Source organism: Macrobrachium nipponense, chromosome 6 (genome assembly GCF_015104395.2).
Source record: "Macrobrachium nipponense isolate FS-2020 chromosome 6, ASM1510439v2, whole genome shotgun sequence".
Lineage (NCBI taxonomy): Eukaryota > Metazoa > Arthropoda > Malacostraca > Decapoda > Palaemonidae > Macrobrachium > Macrobrachium nipponense.
In genome coordinates, this window is record NC_061108.1 from 15,889,394 (window position 1) to 15,915,933 (window position 26,540).

Below are 26,540 nucleotides of genomic sequence, written 5' to 3' on the forward strand. Positions count from 1 at the left end.
TATTTCAATTATTCATCATAAATGTTGAAAACTTTGCTTTCTCCTTTGATCTTCAGAAACCTGACTTGTTTTACTTAAATATGCAGTCTGTAGTGTTCTTTATCAAACCGGTTGGTCTCGACTACTAATATGCAATATATTCTGAGATAAACTTTAATTCTGAGCAAATAATGGTTTTATTTAAAACACCTTTGTTTCAGGCACGATTTGATATTTCAATATTTTTTCATATTCTTTTTGTGCAGAATTTGGTTTTGAGCAACAAATAACTAATTAGAGTAGACAGCTGACAATAAGTGGCTACAGTGTCCTAGCTGTGGTACCCCAACCGAAAAACTAACAGCATTGGTCGATCATCAATAGCTGAGCTGACTGCTTTCTATTTCTCTGATATACCCAGAGGCGTTTTACTTGAGCCCAGAAGTTTCCACCTTCCAATATTTTCATGATCTCTTCCGTGCTTTTCTGATCAAAGTTTGCCCAGAATAGAATAAAAGCTTCGATTATAAAAAACCAGAGGGATATCAAGGCCATTTTGAAAGAGAAATTGTTGAAATATTTCACAAAGAATTTTTGTAACATTAAATGCAATGTATTTTAGATGAAAATATATGTAGTTCTGGATTTATTTTAATGTTTTGTAAATAATTTATTGAATAAAAACTTAAAGAAAAAAAAGTGTCTGGCTTGAATATGCTGCCTAGTTTCGAAAACTTTTTGCATTTTTGACGACCTTCTCCAGCGCCACTGGGTCAGTTAGAGCCAAGCCTGGCACAAAGCAACCTTTGGCGAAGGGATCAATATTCAGATGACGAGGGCCATATGCCCTTTTACCTAGGGGAGGTAATTAAGAAGTACTTATCTATGGGAAAATAGGGTGGTATCTCAAAACTGCTGCACAAGAAATCAAGTAACTTTATTGTGAAAGGTTACTTGGGTACGTAAATTCAAGCTTGTTCAATCATGCTCCAGGTTAAAGCTCTTAATATGGGTCCAAAATTTTGCATAGGAATCAGTGTTACCAGATCTCATTGATGCTAAACTCTATATGAAATTATGCTAATCTATCGGAATTATGCTAGTGGGATGACGAAGTTATCCAAATTTTATGCCAATTAAATATTTTATTTCACATGAAATACAAACATATATATAACATTAATAAAATTGGCTATTAACAAACATTTGACATTTCTATGGGAGACGTGTCTGGTGGAAGGTATTGGATTTGGATATCAAACATTTTTCTTCTTTTTACGAAGAATAGGAAATTAAATCAACAGGAAATCGGACACAGTTGTTAGAAAATAACGTGATTTTCGTAAAAGCGTGAATAAACATAAACATATGCGGGTACATAATTCTAACTAAAAGATGTCCTTGTTAAATGTGAACTAAATGTGTTAAGTTGATAACCCTATTAATAGTAAATTACCTTTGTTTATGGACCTCAGCATGTCCTTGGAAGGCTTAAATTTGGTGCAGTCACCTGCTTTTGTGATTCTTTAATTCACTGCATAGTAGTTCATTTGTTACTGAAATATTCGACAGTATGTTTCGTTTCTCTATTTTTTTTTTCAAGTTTACCATGGAGAAAATAAACTCATAGGGTTAACAATGCGCGAGCAAACTTTGAAAGAATAGGACATTTCTTACTTTGATAAACTTTATCCCAGAATGACTGTGTTGAGTATGTTGATGTTTTCAGAAAGAAAACTGTCAATATTGTCACTTATAAATAGTGCACGCCATTCACTATCCAAGTCTTGTTCATATTCAAAGATTATATTTGGAATTTTGCCTTGTACTTACATCATAAAGCAGACATTCGTAAGCTTGGGCAGTACGAGGGATACATCAGTCAGGCCTGTCTTCAAATTATCTTATGCGACATTAGACTGATAAACCTAATTTGTTAAATACATATTTTTTTATCAAACTAAGAAAGTTATGTTTTTATTAAGTGATTCTATATTTATACCAAACTAGAATTATGCTGACTGGGTCGTTATGCCAAATATTATGGGTAGGCAATGAAAGTTTACCTCAAAATTTAAGCTAAAAGCCATTCAAGTGATACTAGATCTGCTAACACTGATAGGAATGTCAAGGATAAAAATTGCAATTACAGCAAGGTGGCCCCATCTGGCAAGACAAGTTGAATTATCCCTTTTAATAAATTCCCATAAACATAGTGTAATCATCATAATTTCTAAAAGCTCTCACAATTATTGTTTTTGTTTTTATTGCAGAGAACAAGATGATGTCTCAGCGAGGAGTTCGCCTTTTAACTGCTCATGGCTTGAGAGAATCGCTACAGAGGGCAGCCTTATCCACAACATGTGCCAATCATAAAAGGTTAGAGGAATGTTGCCCATATCTTTAATACATTTAATTCTGCAAGCTATTGCTAGTATATGGAATGAAGAGTGTTTGCTGTAAAGGGTAGTAACTTTGCGATGGGTATTTCTTTGGAAATTATACTTTCCTATACTATTTGAGTTGCTTATTAAGAATTTACCATTATTTGTTGGGGGTCAACTGCGATTAACTCCCAGGGGCTAGTCCTAAATATTGGACGCCCCAATCCCTAGTGGCTTTCGTATTTGCACGACCGTTCCTTGCAGTTCGTGCGGAGTTATTGCCTAGAGTTAATCTGTAAAAAAATACACTCCATTTAGAGTGTCTGTAGCTGTCTATGTTCTATATGAAATTTCCTCCTTTCTTCAAAAAGCTACAAGTTAGTGGTCGTGGGTGGTGGTGCAGGTGGCTGTGCAACGGCTGCAAAATTTTCATCAAAGCTCGGCAAAGGACAAGTTGCCGTCATTGATCCCGCAAATGTGAGTAAAGTGAACCTCATGTTACCTTAAAACAAGTCTTTTTATTTATTTAATTAACGGGCACTTGTTTCATTCATGTTATCTTTACATATTACCTACTTACTAATGGGATAGATATAACTTGTCATTGGATTCATAACAGGGGATGTGCTATTGATCTTTGGGGTATTAGCACTCAAATCGTTGCATGCTCTGTGGTAGTTATGATACCCGCACTTTACAAAATAAACTGTTTAGAACTAAAAATGAAGCAGTCTCTTTCAATTTTATCGCATTATATGCATCATTATTTAACTTACGTACTTAGACCTGCTTTCATAAAGGTAAGTTTCATCCAATACGTAATGCTGAATAAGTACTACAGTACACTTCTATTATCAGCCTAATTAGTAGAGGGTGGAAATTGTATGCAAAAGCATTGAACATTTTTGAGATTAAGGTAAATAAATCAATAATGATGACTTTTCTGTTGCAGATGCATTATTATCAACCAATGTGGACTCTTGTAGGGGGTGGTATGAAGACTCTGGAAGACTCGGGCAAGCCAATGAGTGAGGCAAGTTTTCTGTATATTATTTACTGCAGTGGTCCATTTTGACACAGGAGAGCCTATTTAAACAATGAGAGGTAAGTCTTTTTTTATCTTTTTCTAAGCAAGTTCTGTCTTTCCTTTTTTGTCGAAGCAGCTATCCCTGTATAAAGGACTTGATGATGTTAGCAAACCAGAGAATAATGTAAGTTTTGTTTTGAACCCCGCTGTTGTGAAAGGCCAGGTCATGTCCATGTGACAAAATGAAATGATGTTGGTGTGACAGGTAGGTCAAGTGTGCAGTGGCTCCTAAACTGCAGGTGAGTCTTTGTTGCCATCATAACCATGATGAGACATATCCTGAATGAAGAGCATTTAATGTACGTAGATATTATGAAACCTTTGATCTCGATATAGACCCAAGTTCTAAGTCGGGTATGAAGACCCTTGAAGTTACAAGAACTTTCCTTGTTTTTAGGCATTCATGTCAGGGCCAGCACTACATGTATCAGTTTTTCTTGTTATTGTTGGCAGGTCTTTATAAAAAATTGTGCAATAAAAGTCAACCTGCTCTTTTAGTTAATTTTGCCAAGAAAATATAGGTCAGTAATTATACTAGCAGCCCCTTGAAACTTAATCTTACCTTTGTGGAATTATGAAAGGAAATAGTAATTTGTATGTGATGAAACTTTGAATAATTTTGACTAGTATGGAGTCAAAAGTTTTTATCTGTCCTAAGGCTGTCCATTTCTGTAGGAGCTGTGTACACTTGTATGTCACCTCATTTTTGACTTTTGATACTGTAAATATGATGCTTGTGGAGTGTTTATTAAGAGGTGGCATGTCAGGGTTCATTGTGGTTTGTCCACCATATTGAGTCAAAGATGGCAGCCATTTTGTTCCCTGATGTTAAAAAGTGCATTTTTATAGTTCTAAAATCAGATGTGTTATATCTTGTTGAAAGAAAATTTGAATCTGAATAAAATTCCAATAGAATTTAAGGGCTAAAATGAATCTAAAAGAAAAATTTTTTTTGGACACATTGCATTACAAATGGCGGCCATTTTTTGGTCCTGGCTTTTGATATAGGAATAGAGTTATGCAAATGCAGTAAATCTCACTTTGTAAGAAATTCAATGATAATATTATTATAGAATTGAAAAGCTAAAATGGGTTTCTAAAGATAAATTGGAAATTTATGCTTTGTATTCCTTTGATCTTATAAATTTTGACTAAACACCAAATTAAAATATTTTCACATAACATGTACAGTATCTTTATATTTAGATACTTCATCACTAATAGTAATACAAATAAAAAAACTGAACACCATTTGATGTGCATACAGGGTAGTAGTACTTGCTGGTGTTAATGATGTTGCTCTGTCCTTTCATGGTTGTTCTGGATTCAGTGGGTATTTGCATAATGAATGGCTTCATATCTGCAAAAATGGCAACATGTTATTTCCCTCTGTTGACATGAGCAAACTTTTGGTCGGACACTTTTAAGAGTTACGAGCCGGGAATTCCTCTCTGGAATGGGTGCTTCTGCCATGATTACTGGTAACAAATGTTTGACATCAGAGAGCATGGATCCATAGGTGAGTGGATTCAGCAGAATATCTTCAATGAATGGAGCATTAAGCCACATGTAGCACTGCAGGTAGGCCCTTAGAATATGCTGCTTGATACAAGCAGATGTAGGAGGAAATCACTTTATATCAAATAAATGATGAAGCAAAGCTCATCAAAACACTCCACATCACATGACTTTATTCATTTGAGAAGGAACTTCTCAGCATTAGTAATGATCTCATCATTAATTTCTTCTTTTCCAAAGTTGCACAAGAGATTGTAACAATTTTTTTCCCTTTGATGAAAGCTTTTGTTTTCTTACCTATTTCGCTAGTATTGTCGCACCCACAGAGTGTGGGGATCGCAGGCAATATATCTACAAGATCCAAGTCCATGGTCCTAACAAGTAGTGAATGGGAACTACTCTTCTAGACTGGCTGTGGCCAGCTATGAAACTAGAGTTCCTCCCAAGTCAAAGCTTCTCAATTTACTATAGTGGAGTATTGCAGACACAAATACTTCAGAGTCTGGAGATGTAATGACAATGGAATTAAATCTCCCAACTTTGAGTGCATGATTAACGTGAAACAATGTACGATCGTCTGCTTCCTTATGAGAGCATGTAAGTAGCTTGCTCAGCTTTGATTGCGCATTATGATACTGAAAACACATTGTTTCACTGTCTTTATGTGATCCACCCAAGAAGAGGCATTTGTCAGTACATTTTCCCTGACCCATTGAATGAAAACTTGTTGAAGTGCAACCTTGTTCTCCGAGAGGGCCAAAAACTTTTCCATCTCAACGGATAAAGGCTGATCCAAGTTAGATATGTACATTACTACACCTTCTGCCTCCTTCAATTACACTCACTGCCTTTAATGTGCTCCAATCGTTGTCCAAATCAAATACAGTCAGTGCAACTGTGTGTACTTGAATGATATTGAAAAGAATTCCACAAATTTTGTGCAAAGTCTCTGTTTTCAGTTTCATCTACTTCATTGGAACTTTCCTGGCATGCCCCATGAAGTTTTATGATAATTCTGCAACGATACACAGTTGATGGTAGTAATGATGGTGTCTCCTTAGGAAGCAATTTCTTTAGCACAATAGCAAATAAGCCTTTTTTGATTTACGGTACATAGGAGGAGATTGGCATTATTTCAGATCTTAGCAAAGTTAGAAGATCAAAGTTTCTTAAGTGAGCACAGTCAATGATTCACAAGAAACTTAGTCTCTTTAATTAAGTCATAATTAATCTAAGCTGGTGAAGGTGTGGTGTTCTTCCTTGTTTTTGAGATGGAATAAAAAAGTTTAGCAAATTTCTTCAAGATGAGAGAAGAAAAATTTTCTAACAGTCTTGTCTAAAGCAAAGCAGTTTAAAAAGAAATCTGTCGACTCTGTTAATTTTGGTGCAAGTCTTCTGTAAAGTCTCTGCAGTATCTTCAGATTGTATTTCAGCCGAAAAGAACGTTGTAGATTTTCGCCTGTCTTTAGGACATGTGGAGCAGATACTATCACTGAAGTAATCAATCATCATGTTTTTCAATTTCCAATTGTTGAATAAAGTACTAACTGAAATTAAAATTAAGGTGGATGTTAATCATCAAAACATAGAAAGGTACAATTGAATAATTATGTCTTCGTACCAAGATGATTTCAATCTGATAGAAAGGATGTTTAAAATAATCATTAGTATATTCAATGTTAAAAGTTCATAACTAGCAAAGATGAATGAGGTGTATGGTAGACAATGGTCCAGATGAATTATCAGACATTCTTTTTACATTAGCATCTGGAAGTAGGGGATAAAAGCAATTTTTTTGAGCACTTAATTTCTCAATTGCTTTTTATGTAATCATACAAATGTGTATATTTTTACCACATGAGCCGAATTAAGTCCCATGTGCACTTTCATGACAATCAGTTTGACGTTTGATATTACGTATTTGGTACATCATTGCTTATTGTTTATTAAATATTAGCAAATTAGTCTAGTTAAATTAGTTTACCTTGCCAAAGTAAATTATTATTATTTAAGATTCTTTTGCAAAGATTTGTTGTTGACCCACCTGGAGACAGTCCAAAATGGCTGCCATCTTTGATTCACTGTGGCAGACAAATGACCATGAGATTAAACATGCCACTCATTTTATAATATCCTGAGACAACATATTTGCAAGATCAAAAGTCAAACTGAGGTGATGTGAAATGTACACGGGACCTTACACAGCTCCCCCAGTACATGTATGTGATATCAAACTGAATATAGTTTCAAAGGAAACTATGCTGTACGTACTGCATAGTGTAGAGGACACGTTTAGGTTTAGGAATGCAGCTGTAGTGTTCTTTCTTGTATACTTTTAACATTTGTTTTTGCTTAAATATCATATTCTCTACTCTCAGATTATGTAATCTGTGGATCTGTACAGTACCAGTTCTAAATATGTATTACGGACATTAATTGCTATAATTTTCTTTACAGGTTTTACCAAAAAAAGCAGACTGGATTAAAGAAAAAGTTGTAAGTTTTGACCCTCACAACAACAAAGTAATAACAAATGATGGCCAGGAGATAAATTATGAATATCTTGTAGTTGCTCTTGGTATACAGTTAAATTTTGATAAGGTATGTACTAGTATGTTTTAGTTTTAAATTACAAGGTAGTGTTTGTTGATTCATTTATAAGAAAATTTGTTCTACTTTACAGTTATGAGATATGATGGCCATGAAATAGGTTAAGAATATAGAAAAGGCTTTGGTATACAGTTGAATTATATTAGGGTATATTAAGAGTTGTACACACAAACCCCTGATTTGATATGTACTTGTATTACTTCCTCACTTGATGGGTAAATAATCTAAGAATTTATGTAGTAATGTATCAGCTGCATTTGCACCCTTCTCTTGCTAGTGGTTTGCTTCATTAACCTCAGGTTGAGTCATTTCTATTATTTTTTGCCAATGAAGTCTATAAGACAGCCCTTTCCAAATTCTTTTGTTGGAGACTGCTACTACTTTTAAATTCCTGGAATTGATGTCTCAGATCCACACCTCATGTCATCATTGTACTTTTTGTACATCAAGTGATCTTAGCACTTGCCACTCAGGCCATTTACAGTACAGTATTTACATTATCAGTCAAGTTCAGCACACACCATAATGTTGACCTTTACTCACTGAGGTATCCAGTTTCTTAACTTGAACTTGCCTCAGTTTTCACCCCTCATTTAAGGACAAATGTTTTGTTGAGCCCTGTCAATCTAGAAATGTTAGGGTGTTGGTCTTTTTAAATTTATAATGATAATAAAACTACAGTACCAGACATGGTATAGTGTAGGTCGGTGACCAGCTTCCACCTCTTCTTGGTTTACAATCTGATTGTTTTTAACTAGTTTCAAGCTGGTGCAAGAAGATTATCCTATTGTTAAGACCTTGGGTTTGTTAGCTATGAAAGATACAAATTGATTAAAAATTTATCATTTTGGTAAACATCTCAGTGGCTAGATAATACCTATTTGAAACTGTTCTTCATCCTTTCCTTTTCAGAGAGAAATTCTCTTGTATTAATTTGAATTCACGAAAAGCATATCCATTCTTGTATATTCCATAACCCCATCTGCCAACCTGATTCCTCACACTTCTATTTCCCACATTGTTCTTGCTTAAGGATACCAATACTGCACTGTATACTTAAGGCTCAAAAACTCATTAAAAGAACCCTCAGAAAAAAAGTTTGTTGCTTTGGTTATAGTAGTTACATCATCATTGTTCAAGTTAAAATCAATTGCATAGCAAGTTAATTATGCAATTTGCCTAAGTTGCCACTCCATCATCTTAGTGTATCACAGCAAATTTTTGTAGTGGTCGTGGGAGTGGCAGCCAGATTATTCAAGTTACTCATTCTATAACTATTGGCTGGTTTATATGTAATCTTTTCACTAAATTCTTCATTAATTTACCCTGTCACAAATGGTTACTTTATGCACGTTGAAGCTTTCTAAACTGGATATCAAAACCCTAACGCCTACCACACTAACAGTTCTACCCAAATAAACAGTTGAGATTGTTTACTTGAGCATAGTTAGTGGGGTTGGAATTAGGATTGGAATAAACCAGTTTAAAAAGCTTTAAAATGCAATTGTTATTTTGTGGTAGGAGTTAGATTTCATAACCAGTTTAAAAGCTTCAAAAGTGCATGGTTACTGTGTGTGGTAGGCATTAGGATTTTGATAACCAGTTAAAAAGCTTTACATGGCATGAAGTAACCATTTGTAGTAAGGCTGTGGTTTATTATTTGTTAAGATACATAGAATTTTTATTAAGAAAAAGCTTGAAACTTAATAAGTATGTGAGGTAACAGGGCTCATATTGGCAGTAAAAGGGTGCTTATTACCTCCTTGGAAGCACAGCTTATGCCAGTTTTTAATTCATAATCAGAATGTGCTTTGAGTTACAAAATACTAGCTGCTAGTAAGACAATATAGATATAGCCCTGTTCCTTGAGTACAAAATACCAGCTGCCAGTAAGACAATATACATATAGCCCATACTGTATCTAGAAGACATAAATTTAATTCATTGAAAATGATAATAACAAACTTATCATTTTTCATTTATTTACTAGAACAATTGAATGAAATTTGAAATCTTTGAAGTTAAAATTGCTTGTTTGAATTGAAACTTAGTATATAGTACATAATTAAAGCTGTCCACATGAAATTAGAGTTCCGCTTTACATTAATTTTATTTCAGATCAAGGGTTTACTGGATGCATTGGAGACACCAGGAGTATGTTCCAATTACTCTCCCTTATTGTGAAAAGAACATTCAAGAGTTTGAAAAACTTCAAGGAAGGTAATGCATTGTTCACCTTCCCGAATACACCCATTAAATGTGCTGGGGCACCCCAGAAAATTATGTACATATCAGAAGAATACTTCAGAAAGGTAAGTAAGATGTTATAATAAGTGTTTGATCTCATAACAAAATATGGAATGCTTTTGGATTTTTTTAGAATAATCTGTAGAGGATTATTATACGTATCTGGTTATAATGTATCAGTAGTGGATGTTTTTATCAAAATTGAACTATACATAGTATGTTTATGAAATTTTTGGAAAAGAATAGAAGTATACCATACAGTATCTATTGTTATTTGAATTTTTCCATCCTGCAAATTGATAATTGGTATTAAATCTAATTGACCAGCTTTTAAAGCATAGAATACTTGGGAAAATTAAGTTACTTACAATTAATATTTAAAAATAACAGTATTTAATCAGGAATTGTATTCCTTTCCAGCATGGGAAACGGGACAAGGCGAACATTGTTTATTACACATCACTTCCAGTTTTATTTGGTATCAAAAAATATGCAGATGCTTTGTGGGAGGTAAGAAATGGAGTTAAAGTCCTTAAATTTGGTTTATTTTACTTTTAACAGTGACATGGTTTTCTTCACATAGATACCATTTGATAGTACCTCACTTACAAAACCCAAAATGTAAGTAGTAATTAACTGTAATTATAAAGTGTCGGTGGAATTGCTTTACTGTCAGAGTTGTGATTGTTAAAGTCATGTAGGTATTCAATATAAAAAATATTTTTAAGTTGCGAAGCATATCATATTGTGACTTTGTGGCTGTTTTTATTTTCATTAATTCTCTCCAGTCATATCTGCTAAGGTTTCTTAATTATTAGTACGTATTATATAGTGAAATTGTTGAATGAAGTATGTCGACTGTTTGGTGACAGAGGCCATAAGGTATGGATAGAAGTAAAAAGAAATAAACCTTGTAGTTAGGGATTGAAAGGATCCTACAAAAAGCCTTCAGTACAATACTACTATTTACTGTGCAGTGTAAGGCACTCACCATCCACAGTACCTCTATTCAGGGTTGAAGTAGAGAAGGAGATTTTATCCACTCTCCTACAACAAGATCTCAGAATCTGTCTACATAATGAGCAGTGTTTGGCATGTTTTTGATCACCAGTCCAAGATTGAGAAACCAGTGGTGTAGCTAATGTATAATGTATGCTGTACATTTATTGGTGCTTATCAATTAAATAACAGTAGCTCAAGTTGTTTGTCATAGATTAGAAGACCAGTGTAGTAAACATGTTACTGTCATGGATATCATGCATTTATTTTTGGGGGGTTTCATGAGTGTAACTGCAATATTTTGCATTTTTCAGTAGATTACAGTAATTTATTTTTTTGTGATTGCATTGTATCACTAATCATGACATATTCTTGATAAATTTAGTTGAATGGCTTATTTAAAAGCCCAAGTGCACTTTCCATCCTTCCAGTGAATTATTTTAATTTTAAAGAAGTTACCTTTGTGGAGTAGCCAAATCTATTGTGATATTTTGATAGTGATCAAATTATTAAGAGAGATTGCTGTCAGCAATGATATACAAAGAAAAAAAGAATGCACTTGTGTGAAAAGCATAGAAGAAAATGAATGATGAGTCTCAGGTACTCTTTATAATGAGATAACGACAAGCGATAGTGTACCAAGAAGACAACAGGTACCTGGAGGAATTAAGCTACTTGAGTTACTCAAGATCATAAATGAAATCATCTGGTATGTTAGTAGAATTTCCAATAAATTTTGGTGCAGATCAAAGATCACCATAGAATCCTTTATTATTTATCATCATAGTAATGGTGAAATCTACAAGGAAATGCAGAAAGGGAGGCCCTGACTGCTGTTGTATGTAGATGTAAGGTGGTCATAGAAATGTTCAAAAGATAGAGGAGATCCTACTCAAAACAGGACAAAAACATGGTCTTTACTATTACCAAGCAACAGAAAAAAATGCACACTTGCAAAGAGAAGGGTTGGAAGATCTTTATAATTCAAGAAGAGGTTGAGGGATGTAGTTTCCGGAATCTGGAAAATAGGCTTAGATCTCAAAGTTTGAAGTAATTTTGACATTCTATGAGTATATGTGGCAGTAGCAGGACAGAAATGCAGTAAGGAGCCTTGAATAGAATTCTGGTAGAAAATATTACATATAAAAAAAAGGGAAAAGGGATCAAATTAATTTCATGCCAAAAGGCTGTAAATAGAAAATCATACTTAAGATCTGGTAGGAGGAGAAACTATTTATAGGGGAATAGAAAGAACCTTTCAGTGATTAATACATTTTGCCACAAATGAACTGCAATATTATTCCATACTTACTTTTTAATTTTTTAATTTTTTTTTTTTATTAAACGTGTTTAAAAAGATTTTTTGACAAGAAAAGTGTGTTTTGGTAGGATGAAATTACCATAAAAGATGTTAATAAAATTTTCTTTTACTATTTATAGAATTTTCTTATACGTATTCATTTAGGTTGTAAAGGAGAGGAATATCACTGTGAACCTTCGTCATAATCTCATTGAAGTAATGCCAGACTCAAAGGAGGCAGTTTTCCAGAATTTAGATAAGCCAGAAGAGATATCAACTGTCAAGGTAAGTTGATATTTAATCATTATTTCAAAATGATGGACAACGATTGAAGAAGATTTTCTTATATTTAAAAATTTTTTAATTTTTAGAAATTTCTCATGTATTTAGTTACTATGGCTTTGTGGAAATTGCATGAAGTAAAATAAGAAAATTACTGTGGTGTTTAGACCACACTTACCTTCCAAAAAATCCAAATCCAAGCAGGAATAACATTTTTGCAAGTCTCAAATGGAACACAAAGTTGTATTTTGCTGATGAAAACTGTTTTGATACTACAAAATTTTTTTCCTACTATTCCATTAATCATATATACTACGTACAGTAATTTCTCAATCAAATTCATTAATCTATAGCCTGCATTTCCTAGTCTGTGTGAATGCAGACTAGGTCATTTAAACTTTTAATATTCCATTGAAGTAAGAACAATATAGTACTAGTATATTGCAGCATACATTAGTATGTCTCATAAGATATTTTTAATGAAATTCACCCATGAATACCAGAACAATTACCAACTCTCAAGTATTTTTATAAACTTTAAATACAAATAGTAAAATATAATTTTGTTAGCAGAGTTGGGAAAATTTTATGTTCTTGGTTTATCTCTAATCTTTGTGAGCATTTTTGTAATAAGTAGACCACCTTGCAAATGTGCAGATTTGATGAAATTGCTACTGAATGGAATTATAATACATACTCTTAGCCTTAGTGGCTTTCTCTGTGTGGTCCCCACAAAAGGCAGCAAACTCTCGCTTTTCCTTGGACCCATTTCTGGTAGTTGGACATGGTAAAGAACTTTTTGAGAAACTGTGTACTAGTCATCTAATCTTTGTTGGATTGAAGATAACAGAATGGAGAGTATAGTATGGTATGGTATGATTTTTTTTTTTTTTTTACATTGCATGGAACCAGTGGGTATTCAGCAATGGGACCAACAGCTTTATGTGACTTCTGAGCCACGTCGAGAGTGAACTTCTATCACCAGAAATACACATCTCTAACACATCAATGGAATGCCCAAGAATCAAGCTCGTGGCCACAGAGATGGCAGGTCAAGACCATACCGATCATGCCACTGAGGCGCTAACAGAATGGAGAGAACATAGCAGGACCATTCAATGCAATTGTTTCCATTTCTGATGACAGGCGATGAGACAAACGAACAACCGGCTTTTAAAAAAGCAGGTAAAATCCCTGATCCATCAACATTCTGGTGTCCACAACGTGCCTGATACAGTATTGGCCATGGCCAGATCAAAAACATGGTTTGTTGGGTATCTTTGTTACTCACTTCCTGGTCAGCTGGTAAGGCTTCTTTTTGGGTTTTTGAGCGGTTTTAAATGGAAACTAGCCTAATCCATTACCACCTCTAAAAGGAAGCTTCATTCTTTAAGGTCAAGTCTCCCATGCTCAACCCTTAGAGTCGAATCATGTTGTCGCAACATAGTCTGTTCCTCGTTGGACAAGTAGTTTACATGCTCACCTACCGATTCGGTAGTTCTGGTGTGATTCCCCGCTCTGCCAACATGGAATCAGAGGAATTTATTTCTGGTGATTAGAAATTCATTTCTCGATATAATGTGGTTTGGATCCCACAATAAGCTGTTGCTAGATAACCAATTGGTTCCTAGCCATGTAAAAATATCTAATTCTTCAGGCCAGCCCTAGAAGAGCTGTTAATCAGCTCAGTGGTCTGGTTAAACTAAGATATACTTAACTTATACTCAACATAAAGTCAAGGGAACCTTTGGCTTGGACAGTGTGTCTGAGACCAAAAGGTTCTTTGCAATAAAGGGGTGCAATCAGATGGCTTCCTCTTCAGGGTCATAGCTGACAAAGCAGTCTCTAGTGATGACTACTGTCTCCTCTTTCTGTTGCAGGGATGTAATAACTGATGGTAAAGAGACATGAGAAAAAAACAATAAGAGAGAGGCAGAATGTGTAGGAATCTACTTTGTCAAAGTAGTCTATCGTTGCAGGAGAGAGCTGGTTGATGGCTGGCCCTTGGAATTTGACCCTCAGGAAAGAAAAATTGCGTAGGCAGAGGAGTTACTCTTTCTTACAGAATGTGGTTGACTACTGATACCAGACTTCTTGCAGGAAATCTCCAGAACTGCTCCAGGCACAGGCATTTGTTCTTTTTCTTAGCACAAGAATTGTCTCAAAATCTTTTTATCATTGCTAATATGTAATATATGCAAAAGGAAGAGTGCTCAACCAGTTCTTCATATGGTCACTGGCTCCATGATATGCACACTCACCCATAGAAGTGGTCATAAGCATGACTGTAGTTAAAGCTTGGGGATGACTTAGAGCAGTGCTGGTCATAGTTTTTATGTCTATAGGAGTTACTGCTTGTTCTTTTTCATACCTGAAGAAACACACTCGAAGAAGATGAATTTAAGCTTTCATGGTAACTGCTGGAGTCAAGAATTCATGAGAAGGCATTCTTTGTCCATAAGGATCATGATGTAGTCAGTGGTAGCTTGGAGGCATAAGATTGCCTATTGATATCTTGAAGAGTAGTCACAGCTTGTCTTTTTTAACACTGGTGTACGAGTAACTGCTGGCGTAACATTCATGAGAATAGTAGTCATTTCTATGAGCCATGCTGTGTACGTATGTGTATTTGCTGGCTGCAGGACATGCCCACTGAAGAGACCATAGGCAAAGTAACAGTCATGTACTGTAGGTAAGTCAGTCAATGGGAAAGGTGGGAGTCAGTCACACAGGTAAATAAATGGGTAGTGATGAGCAAGCAGTCAGATTTGTGGGCAAGGCAAGAGAAGAGTGGACACAACAGGCAGTGGGCATGTCATCATAAGTGGGCCAGACTGTAGGCACAGAAGGAAATTGGTGCTCAGTAGTCAAGGAGCAAGCAAATTACAAAAAACTGGACAAGGATATCATCCAGTGACTGTTGCTTCTTTACCCCCAGCAACAGTGAAGAGACAGCAGAAGGCATATCCACAGTAGAACTTTTCTGGTGTCCTTTGTCCATCGCAAAACAACATCTTGCGTCTGTTTTATAGTACACATGGTGGAAATGCAGGTCGTTGTTTGCAATGCATTATTTACATGGTATAAACTGTTTATGAAAAGTGCAGTACACTATGACGATTGTCCATTGCTGGTGAGGTGTGTAGTCAGAAAGTGTAGGAAGTGTTCCTTCTAAAATTTTTATCTTTACTTTGTCTAAGGGTATTGAGTCATTGAGGAGCCTGGAGGGTACGATGTATGTACTAGGAGTGCCCACCAGCTCTTTAATTTAATGTTAGTGTGGTTGAATAGGTTGTACCTGGTTTTCTGTTTGTACTTCGCCCTGGGCAGGGGCAATCTTGTATATTTTGTTGGTGATTGGCAAGTTCCATTGTTGCAAGTAAATTTTGTATACTACTTTGTTAGCATTCGGAGTACATACTCCTTCACTCCATAGTACCCACTACAGTAGAGGCAATCATAGCTATACTGCCACGCTGTTACTTTGTTGAGATGGGCACCAACCAGAGGCAGTATCTTAACTGCAGCAGCTCTCTCAACAGGTAAGAACAATAAGCATTTATTTAAATGCTAAGCCCATTTTTATTTTCGGTTCTCATGCACATTAAAATTATGTTAATGATTTGGGATACTTTTTGTCCATGAATCCCTCCTCCAGTCAATAAAGATTCAGCTAAGTCATTACTAGGTAAGTTACTTATATAAAGATTATATTTTTATAATACTATTTAAAATGAGATTTTTCTATGAACAAAGCCCACCTGCCTCCCCTCACATGGACTAGGGCTTAGGACATAAAACAAAATTGGTCTCTGGACTGTAGTTGTTCCTCTCTTACCCCGAAAGTGGGAGGGGCTATTCACCGACATACACAAGAATATTGTTACCGCTAGTTTTCAAAATTTAAACTGCTGTTGAGTAGAAACACTCGGCTAAGTAATTACTTGGTAAGTATATGTAAAATTTCATTTTATTATAAAATTCTATTTTAATTACTTATTCATTTATTTGCGGCTGCTATTAATATTGCAAACCAATCCAATAGTTCCTTTTGACTCTAATAAAAACTTTACTTAGAGGAAAAGTCACTTTTGGTTACTTGAGTGCATATCAGAAGTTCATTTTTTATAAGCCTTCCTTTATACCTTATTCTGGGAAGAATCACATTACAAATACAGCAGTTCATTATTATATGGAACAGTCAAGCAGGTTTGAAGAAATCGGAGCTAAAATAGTAATGCATATTTACTGGAAAAGTATGGTAAAGCTCAGCAATTTTATTACTGTATATAGTTTCTTTTTCTGCAAAATTTTGTATAAGTTTTCTTTCAGTACGAAATGCTTCATGTGACTCCACCAATGAGTTCTCCAGATGTTTTGCGGAAATGTTCAGCCCTTGTTGATGGTGCAGGTTACCTTAAAGTCAACAAAGAGACACTGCAACATGAAACTTTTCCAAATATTTTTGGCATTGGTGATTGTACTAATATTCCAACTTCCAAAACTGCAGCAGCAGTAGGTGAGTCTTGAATGTTGGAACTGTAAAAAGGAAAACAAGTGGAGTAACGAAACATTGATGGAATGTGGGGAAATACCTGTGGGAGAAAAATAAAGTGTACCCAGAGTGAAGTGAATCCGGAATGAGGTGCTCATTATTAAATGGATCTTCGAATAGAAGCTATGAGTGGAAAGATACTGCCTGAGAGAATTCAGTCCTCTGTTGTGGAGTATTTTGAAGGCTTTTTGATTATAAAGGATAGAAGTGAGGTAGATCTTGAAGATCATATTCTTGAATGAATAGGGTTAGATGTAAATTTGAGAATGCTTATGGAATTTGATAGTGTATAATTTAGGCCAAGTGCTGGGACTTGTGAGAATGCTTGTGGAAGTAACTGTTTAGGCTATATGGAAGGTATTGAAAGAGTGAATAATGTGTTAAGGGTGAAGAATGAGAAAACACAAGGTTAATGGGATTACAAGCAAGATCTTGCATTGCAGCAATGGTTTACTGTGATTGGGTGGGTGACCAAGGTATGTATGGTTTTAAATAAATCCTAGACAGTGAATGTAATCCATAATCCCGCATTTATCCAGCACAATGTACTACTTCAGTTTTGCTTAATTCCTCCAAATTTTGCAGAATGCTTCTCTTCAGTAAATAATAGAAAAAGCTCTTCAAACATTTTTCCTACAGATATGGAAGCTGTACGTAAAAAAATTTTTCTCCAGTCTAGTATAAAAATTCTTGTGTAATGAATTCAATCAGGACGAAGTTGAGGCAAAACCCTAGTAATGGTATAAAAATGTTAAGCTCTTCATTAGATAGATTTAATTGCTCTGGTGGTACAGTATGTAATTTAGTATGAAAATTATCTCCAAACTGCTGATGACATTGTGCAAATTGTCAAAATATTTTTGTATATATTTAGGTTCTTAGTGTCTTTTGCTCTTTTATGGCCTAAAATTTAGACTAGCAAAGTAACTAGTATCCCATTTACCGTATGCTTCATTGCATTTTGTGTAATCTTGGACAGGTAAAAGATGTATTTTACAAACATTTTGCATTTTATATACCAAGAATTTTGATAAATTAATTTTACAAAATACTTGCAACTCAGGCTGTTTATTATAATGGTACATAAAGTCTATAAATAATATACATCCCATTATTGATCTCAGTACGTATGTTGTTAAATTTTGTAGTCATTACTTCATATTTTTCTAGCTGGGCAAATTGGTGTTTTGCGGAAAAACCTAAGTAAGGTAATGGACGGCAAAACTCCTGATTCAGCTTATGATGGCTACACCTCATGTCCATTAGTTACTGGTAAGTTATCATAATATTTATGTTTATTCTTTTATATTTATTTTCTGCTGTTCTTTTTTATTGTTATTATTGTTACTGCACTACTAGTATTATCATGCTACAGTTCCTTGCTTGGATTATTATCATCTTTTTGATAGGCATAGCACTTTTTAATCCAATTTGGCTAAAAAACTTGGCCTCATGCCCAGAGGTTTAGGGCATTTACCCTTCCTTTATAAAACAGTCTCTCCTATTGACCTCTCTATAGGGAAGGTAAGCTGGGTAGTTTAGGGAAACAAGCCTGACTTCGATAGTGCAGGTTCTTTCAGTGCTAGACACATAGGTATTGCAAGCCTACCAGGTTGTGCAGATTCTTTGTTGAAGAATTTTTGTGCTGAGCAAGAATACTACCAGTAGAATATCATGAACTACATACATGTCAACCATCACTAATCCAGCAATCATTAATCCCATTTTATCATTAATTTGGGACTAATTTTGGCTAGCATGATTTCAAATTTGCTGGGTCACCACACCAACCTGATGCTATTGTTTGTTGGCGCTATGTACTTGTGTGCGTACGTACATTACCAAAGCCCACAATTGTATTTATCCTTTGGGTTGTAAAAATATAGCAAATGCAGTAAAATTATAAATGGTTATAGAATAAAATATAAGTAATAAAATTATAAGTGTTAACAACATGAAACAAAAATTGTAGACAGTTCTGCATTGCCAGCGAATGCGTTGTGCATGTTTACCCTACTTACAGGACTGTGATTATCTTTTGGGTTGTAAATGAGAATAGCACAAAATATAAGTAGAAAATAAATGTAACACGAACCAAAAACTGTAGCAATCTCCGAGCGCAGAGAACCATGAGGGTGTCTACGTATATTCATACATAGCCTACACACATGATTGCATTTACCTTTTGGGTTTTGAAAAAAAAAAATTAGAAAACACAGTAAAAACATAAATGAGCACAAAATATAAATTTATAAATCGTAAGCACAACATTACAAAACACAACAAGCTGTAACGAGTTTTCTGATTCCGCCAAAGCAAACGAGTGTGCATATGTATGTATGTTAGGCACACAATTACATTTATCTTTTGGGTTGTAAAAAAATTAGAAAATACAGTAAAAATATAAATGAGAATAGTGTAAAATATAAATAAAATATCATATACAGAACAAACCAACCAAAAGCAAGCTGTAACAAGTTAAATAATGTCAGTGAAGGAGTGTGCGTGTTCGTACATGCGCTAAGCACATGATTAAGTATATATTTTGGGTTGTAAAAATTAAACAGAAGATTCCGTAAAAATACTAATGAGGGTAACGTAAAATATAATTGAAAAAATCGTAAAGTGTAGCAATACGAACCAAAATTACCTTTAGCATATTCTTTAATGCCAGCGAATGAGTATGTGCATGCGTAATTACTCTAGGCACATGATTATGTTTATCTTTTGGGTTGTAAAAATAAAAATGAGAAAATGTAGTAAAGATATAAATTTAAATACCATGAAATATAAATTTAAAAAATCATAAGCATAAAAAAAAACTCAAACAAGCAGTAGCAAGCAAGTTCTCCAATGCCAGCAAATGAGTTGTGCATTCTTAACATACCTATGCATGTACATACACAATTATTTTATACACAATTATTTTAATTTTTTGGACTGAACAGTGTTCCCCCCATATTCGCGGGGATGTGTACTAGACACACCCCCGTGAATAGTTAGAACCTGCGAGTAGTTAAAACCACCACTAAAAATGCTTATAACTGCCTATCTTGAAAGTTCAGATACCAAATGTATACCTTAGATAACATCCTACTTCAAAAATATACCTAAAATTACTAACCTATTACTGTGTTAATCTTTGAGGTTATATTATTAATATCATTTCAAGGTCATCTTAAACATTTTACTGTTAAAAAAAAGTATATACCTACAGCCAATAACAGAGAGAGACTGGGAATCGCTATTTTTTTTTATTAATCTTATTAATATTTGAAAGTTAGTTACAAGGTAAATCATATATTTATACTACAAAACATATAAACATACATGAGAGAGAGAGAGAGAGAGAGAGAGAGAGAGAGAGAGAGAGAGAGAGAGAGAGAGAGAGAGAGAGAGAGAGTTATCCTTAGTGAAAAGAGTGAAATGGATAGATTATTGTATTTCTTTAAAATACTATCACATAATGTTATGAATTTTGAAATTAGTTATATTATTATTATTATTAAGCAAAAACTTTAATAAACACATACACATGTACCATAGAAATTCTCTCATCTCGGTGAGAGAGAGAGATTACATGATCTTGAGTGGGCAACATTCTCCCCCTCCTGTCACATTACTTGATATATTTGACAGCTGTTGGACCCAGCCATCTCAGCTTGGCTATCTGGAGTTCAAAGACAAGATGCGGGGTAGAATGGATTTTCTTTCATTCTTACATAATTTTTTTATTTATAAACTAAAATCTTGATGATTCACTATAGTATTTTCTTTAATGAATTTATATTTTTGCTGTTTACATCAATATTGATATTTTAAAATGAGTAAATCATTTATTTATCATACAAAAAAACATAACATCTCTGTAAGAGAGAGAGAAGAGAGAGGGAGAGAGAGAGGAGAGAGAGAGAGAGAGAGAGAGAGAGAGACGAGAGAGAGAGAGAGAGAGAGAGAGGAGAGAGAGATTATCGTAGTATTTCTGTAAAATACTTTCACTTATGATTTTTGTAATTTCAGTTACGTATTATTATTATTATTATTTGAAAATATTAATAAACATATTATACATATGTGTACCATAAAAATATCTCATCTCAGTAAAGAGAGAGAGAGAGAGAGAGAGAGAGAGAGAGAGAGAGAGAGAGAGAGAGAGAGAGAGAAACACTCCCTCCCCTCCTGTCACATTACTTGATATATTTGACAGCTGTTAGACCTCAGCTTGGACCTGGAGTTCGAAAGAAAGATGTGTGAAGACTGAGATTTCCTTCATTCTTATATAATTTTAAAATTATAAACTAATATCTTACTAATTCTGTAGTATTTTCTTCAATGAATTTATTCCTCTTTACCCTTAAATGCAGCCGCCGGTATTTCCAAAGAAATGTCTCCCGTATACCGACGGCGTTCACGAGTGAGCGCCGTGGAAAAAAGTTTTTTGGGTTTGTTTTTTTTTCAAAAATCACAGCACGCTTAATTTTCAAGATTTAAGAGTTAATTTTTGGCTCCTTTTTTGTCATTGCCTGAAGTTTAGTAAGCAACCATCAGAAATGAAAGCATATTCATTATCATGTATAAATATTGGAATACCATATATGACAGCGCGAAAAAAAAAATTCATATATAATTGTATACAAATCGCGCTGTGAGCAAAACGTTAAAACTAATGAGTTCATTATTTTTTTAGTTTATTTTACACTAAATGCGATGATTTTGGTATATAACAAATTGTACAAAACGATCAAAGCAACACAGAGAAAATATTATCACAATATGATGCATGAAATTCGTAACGCACTGACGTAAAAAAAAGCTGTTTTAAAAAAATTCACCATAAAATCGAAATATTGTGCTAGAGACTTCCTGTTTGTTGCAAAATAAAGGTAATTGATTGACTATTACTAGACTGTAAGTGTTGTAGCTTATAATTGCAGTTTTTTCGACCATTTCGGTCAAGTTGAAGTTGACTGAAGGTCAAATTTTTTCTATTTATCGTTATTTATATGAAATATTTCAAAACTGACAAAAGCTACAACCATGGGTTGTTTATTGTTGTATTCTACATGAAATTGCGCCACATTTCATATAAACTTTATGTAAACGGCTAATTTAAGATGGTGCAAACATTTTTTCGGAAGAGTTACCGCGCAGACGTAAGGAAACTGTTTTCTTTCATAAATTCACCATAAATCGAAATATTGTGCTAGAGACTTCCAATTTGTTGTAAAATGAAGGTAAATGATTGAATGTTACTAGAATATAAGAGGTTTAGCTTACAATTGCGTTTTTCGACCATTTCGGTAGAGTCAAAGATGACCGAAGGTTGAAATTTTGGCACATATCGTTATTTATTATGAAAATATTTCAAAACTGATGAAAGCTACAACCATGAGTTGTTTTTTGTTGTATTCTACATGAAATTGTGCACATTTTCATATATAAAACTCTATTAACGGCTAATATAAAATGGTGCAAAAATTATGTCAAAGTGACGAAATAATTTCCGAGATGTGTCGCTGATGCTTTTTAGTGCGAGAAGAAAGAAATTCGCGCTTGTGCGCCTGGGTAAAGATTGTAAACAAAACAACAGCTTGATCCGTGAACTCCCAGCATCCTCCTAAGGTGCGTGATTCAAAAGTTTTTGCCTAGTAGGCCTATAACTATTTTTCTGCGAATTTAAAAAAAAAAAAAATTTCGTCGACGTTTCGTACATCGGGTTCGGCACCCAACAGACTATTTTCGTCGACATTTAATACGTCCAATAGCTGTGTGTTAAAGGGTTAATATTGGAAAATTAGTAAATCTTTTATTTATCATACAAAAAACATACATCTCTGTAAGAGAGAGAGAGATGATTATTATTATTATTATGTGATATTTATATTTTATCTTATTAAACTTACTAATGCAGTATTGATCAATATTAATATTTTAAAATTAGTAAATAATTTTTTTATACATAAAAATGTATTTAGTCATGAAAATAACATCAAAATACACTAATTGGTGATTATTTATGTCAGAAAAACCTACAAATAGGCGAATTTCCCACAAATAATGGATAGATATAGTCCAGAGAGAAATCAGCAAATCCGTGAGTCCGCGAATGCTGAGGGCCCACTGTACAAATGAAAAATTATAAAATTCAGAAAAAGTATAGATGAGAATGGTATAAAAATATAAATACAAAAAAAACCATAAGTATGACAACACAAACTAGAAGAAGCTGTAGCAAGTTCTTTGATGTCAGTGACTGAATTGTTGCCAAATATGAATAAAAATTTCATAGAATATATAAAAAAAAAAATCCAAGATGAAAATGGGAATCATGACAGCCCTTCAACCTAAAACATGTAAATGTGCTTAGTTGCAAATTCAACCTCTTCACCTTGGAAGCAGCAGCGATAAACTTTGCATAAGTAAACAGAATTACCTGTACCATTTATTTTGTCTGCGTTTTCATTAAAAATTTTTTGTTATTCCCATGCAAAAATGCAAATGGTGAATATAACAATGAATAGTAAGAGACTAAAACTTGGTAAGAGCAAATTTACACCTTATTAGGTAGTTATAATCTTAAATCAGAGGGAAAACCCAAAGTTAGCATTGAATTATCTAAATGAAAGTTAACTTTCAAGAAAATTCTGATTAGCCCATTATTTGCTGATTATGTAAAACTTTCCAAGAAAAAAAAGCTTACTGAAATACACAAGGAAATAAGTTCCAACCAAACAATACTTGAAGCTAACAGACATAGTTGCTCTTCTCTTCTACAAACAAGAAAACCCACACAGTACTTGACATTCTTAGCAAAGTACTATCCAAACTTCAAAAAGTCAATGAAAAAGTAGCTAGCCACTACATGACATGAGTGAAGTAAAAGTAAATACTAGATTAGAAAATTAATTAAAGGTCAAGTGAATAAAAATAATAGTTGGAAAATTAAATGTTTAAGTTTGTGGGGACTTCATGAAAAACTGAGAAATGTTGCACATAACTGACTGTTGTGGCTGGCAGACACACTCAGACCCATCCAACTTTACTAGTTCCACTTAAAAATTGCTTAGTTGCCATGAGATTAAATGCTCCAGATAAATGTTAACTTAAATTGTACGTTTGATTTTTAAAGAAATTTTTCCAAGGCAGTAATAACTGTATACTACTATATACTACTGTATATAGTCAACCCCTTGCTATTGTTGACTCCAGATTTGCACTCTCGTATTTGCATATTTCTCTTTGGACCTTTTATACCTATTATTCGCGGAAATTTGCACATTCGCGGTATTTTTCTGTAAGAAATATCCACAGATTACTGAATTTTCACATCAATTTCATGATTAAGTTCACTTTTCCTGATAAACTATTTAAAAAAGACAGCATAAGCATTTTAAGTGGAGTTTTATTGAGTTTGAACTAACAAAATAGGCAGTTTTAAGCATTTTTTATAGGGGCATGAAGTAGTTGCGGATTCCAGCTATGCGAAGGGGGTGGTGGCACGAATCCCCTGTGAAAACGGGAGGGTCCATTGTACTTATGATCAAATTTGTCTGACGTGAATTCGTTAAAATTGTGAGTACAACATTAATTTTCAATTATCTACCTTATATTTTAGTTGCTGACCACCTACCTCCCTTATTCAGTCATTGTTCTGTCAACAGGATATTCAACTTGCATACTGGCTGAATTTGATATGAATGGAAATCCTTTGGAAACCTTCCCTATTAATCAAGCAAGGAACGCTGGACTATGTTCCACATGAAGAAGGATATAATGCCAACCATGTACTGGTGGGGAATGCTGAAGGTAAGTCAGGCAAATTATTTTTTTATTTTAGATTTAAATTTATGATTCGTGATTAATAGAATTTCATTATTTTGGTAGTACTCCTAGAAACTCTTTTGCAAACACTGGAATATTGGTTTCTGAAGACAAAAAAACTAGAGATTAAAGTTTTGGAGTAGGATATTTGCATCATATTTTTCAATAAGTTTTCTTAACAGCATACATAATTCTGAGGTTTACAATGGCTAAACTTGTTTGTCTTAATATATCTTACAACATCTTTTAAGGCAGTAAGGTCAAAATTTTACCCATATTTAATACCATTGTAATAACTAAATCTGGTTACTTATGAACAATTAATGTAGAGTATACTAGTAAATCTTGTAAATCTACTGCTGCAAAATAGACACAATATTTAACCTCTTGTTTGCCACATAGGTTATACACATGCCATAAAGTGGCATTTATAATCACACACCAGTATGTCGAATATTTGTGTTTTACTTTGTTGATGATGAGACAAAAGACGACAGTATTTTTTATAGTAACCAACTTTTGAAAATATAAATTTTAAGAATTGATAGTGTTTACCCTTTTCAGTATTTTTAAAAATGTATACAATCCCCTCATGATGGAAAAGAGTATGTATAATACATGTATATTTAAGTGACTGGAAAAATCAGTTTTCCCTTGGTTTCATTACTCGTTCTACTTCAGTTACATTAAAAAAAATAAATGAGCAAGTGATATAAAATAACCCTACTTGTAGACACTTAGTCTACCCAAAATCACTGAAAAATATGATTAAAATGACTAAACGTTTCTGTAATTTATTTTCATTTGCAGTGGTTACTGGGAAGGACCTAAGTATGTACGGAAGGCAATGCATCTTGGATTTTCCTAAGTAAATATCCTGTTATTTTTTAAGTTGTTACTTATACTGTGAAACTTAATATTGTATTCATATTTTTAACACAATTTTGGCATAGTATTTAATGATCATTTTGTATTATATTTCTGTATTTAAGCTTTACTAGTGAAAGCCAAAACTCTCTTGTAACTACAAGTAATGGTTTTGTTTATTGGACAAGAGGAATAAACTTAGAAAAACCTAAAAGAAGAGTTATGATGGTTATGTCTGTACAAGAGTGTTTTATTTAAAAGCAAAGTGCTTCATGTCTGTGCACAGATAAATAAGAAATAATTCCTATTTTTTTTATTAAAAGAACCGCACAATATAGAGAATTGTATTCAGTCCAGGCTTCAACTTTGTGATAGACCACTTACTCTTCAAATACGATCTCGGAGATAGTTTTTTTTTAGTGGATCTTGGATAAAATTATTTTATTTAATCCTACATGTGAAATTGTATTGCAGTAATAATATTAGGTGTAGTACAGGTCAAAGTAAAAATTTTTCATGGTGGTCATAGAGCAGACAGAAAAGAATGTGTTTAACAATTGATTAGCATTTACGTATATGATTACTCTACTGTCTTCATTAACGCAGTCCCTTGTGTGCCACACAGATCATGGAATATTAATTGAAATTTCATTTGAAATAATCAGTAATGCATAGATGAATTAGGGTTTTTATTTTTGATAATCATATAGTACAAATTCCAAATGACAATCATGAATCACAGATAACCAATGTTTTGTCACACACACAAAAGAAAAAAAAAAAAAAAAGATAAAGCAATCCAGATTACTCATAAGTACTAATTTGTGAATGTATATTTTTGAGACAAGTGAAAAGTATGATACATAGTTGTTGTTCAGTGTGCATGCAATA

General features: G+C 33.8%; 2 protein-coding genes across 2 annotated transcripts in view; one reads left to right on the forward strand and one right to left on the reverse strand.

Moving 5' to 3' along the window:
* The window catches only part of LOC135216319 (sulfide:quinone oxidoreductase, mitochondrial-like), a 144,815-nt gene that overhangs the window by 104,993 nt on the left and 13,282 nt on the right, over positions 1-26,540 (reverse strand). The gene's annotated exons all lie outside the window — the stretch shown is intronic.
* On the forward strand, positions 2,234-26,049 carry LOC135216752 (sulfide:quinone oxidoreductase, mitochondrial-like). Its single transcript, XM_064252228.1, is given in 13 exon segments — positions 2,234-2,358; positions 2,735-2,840; positions 3,316-3,396; positions 7,426-7,569; positions 9,697-9,748; positions 9,751-9,890; positions 10,246-10,335; positions 12,290-12,409; positions 16,739-16,925; positions 18,132-18,233; positions 24,623-24,691; positions 24,694-24,766; positions 25,593-26,049. Coding segments are annotated over 13 exon segments (1,320 nt in total). The 5' UTR covers positions 2,234-2,260; the 3' UTR covers positions 25,651-26,049.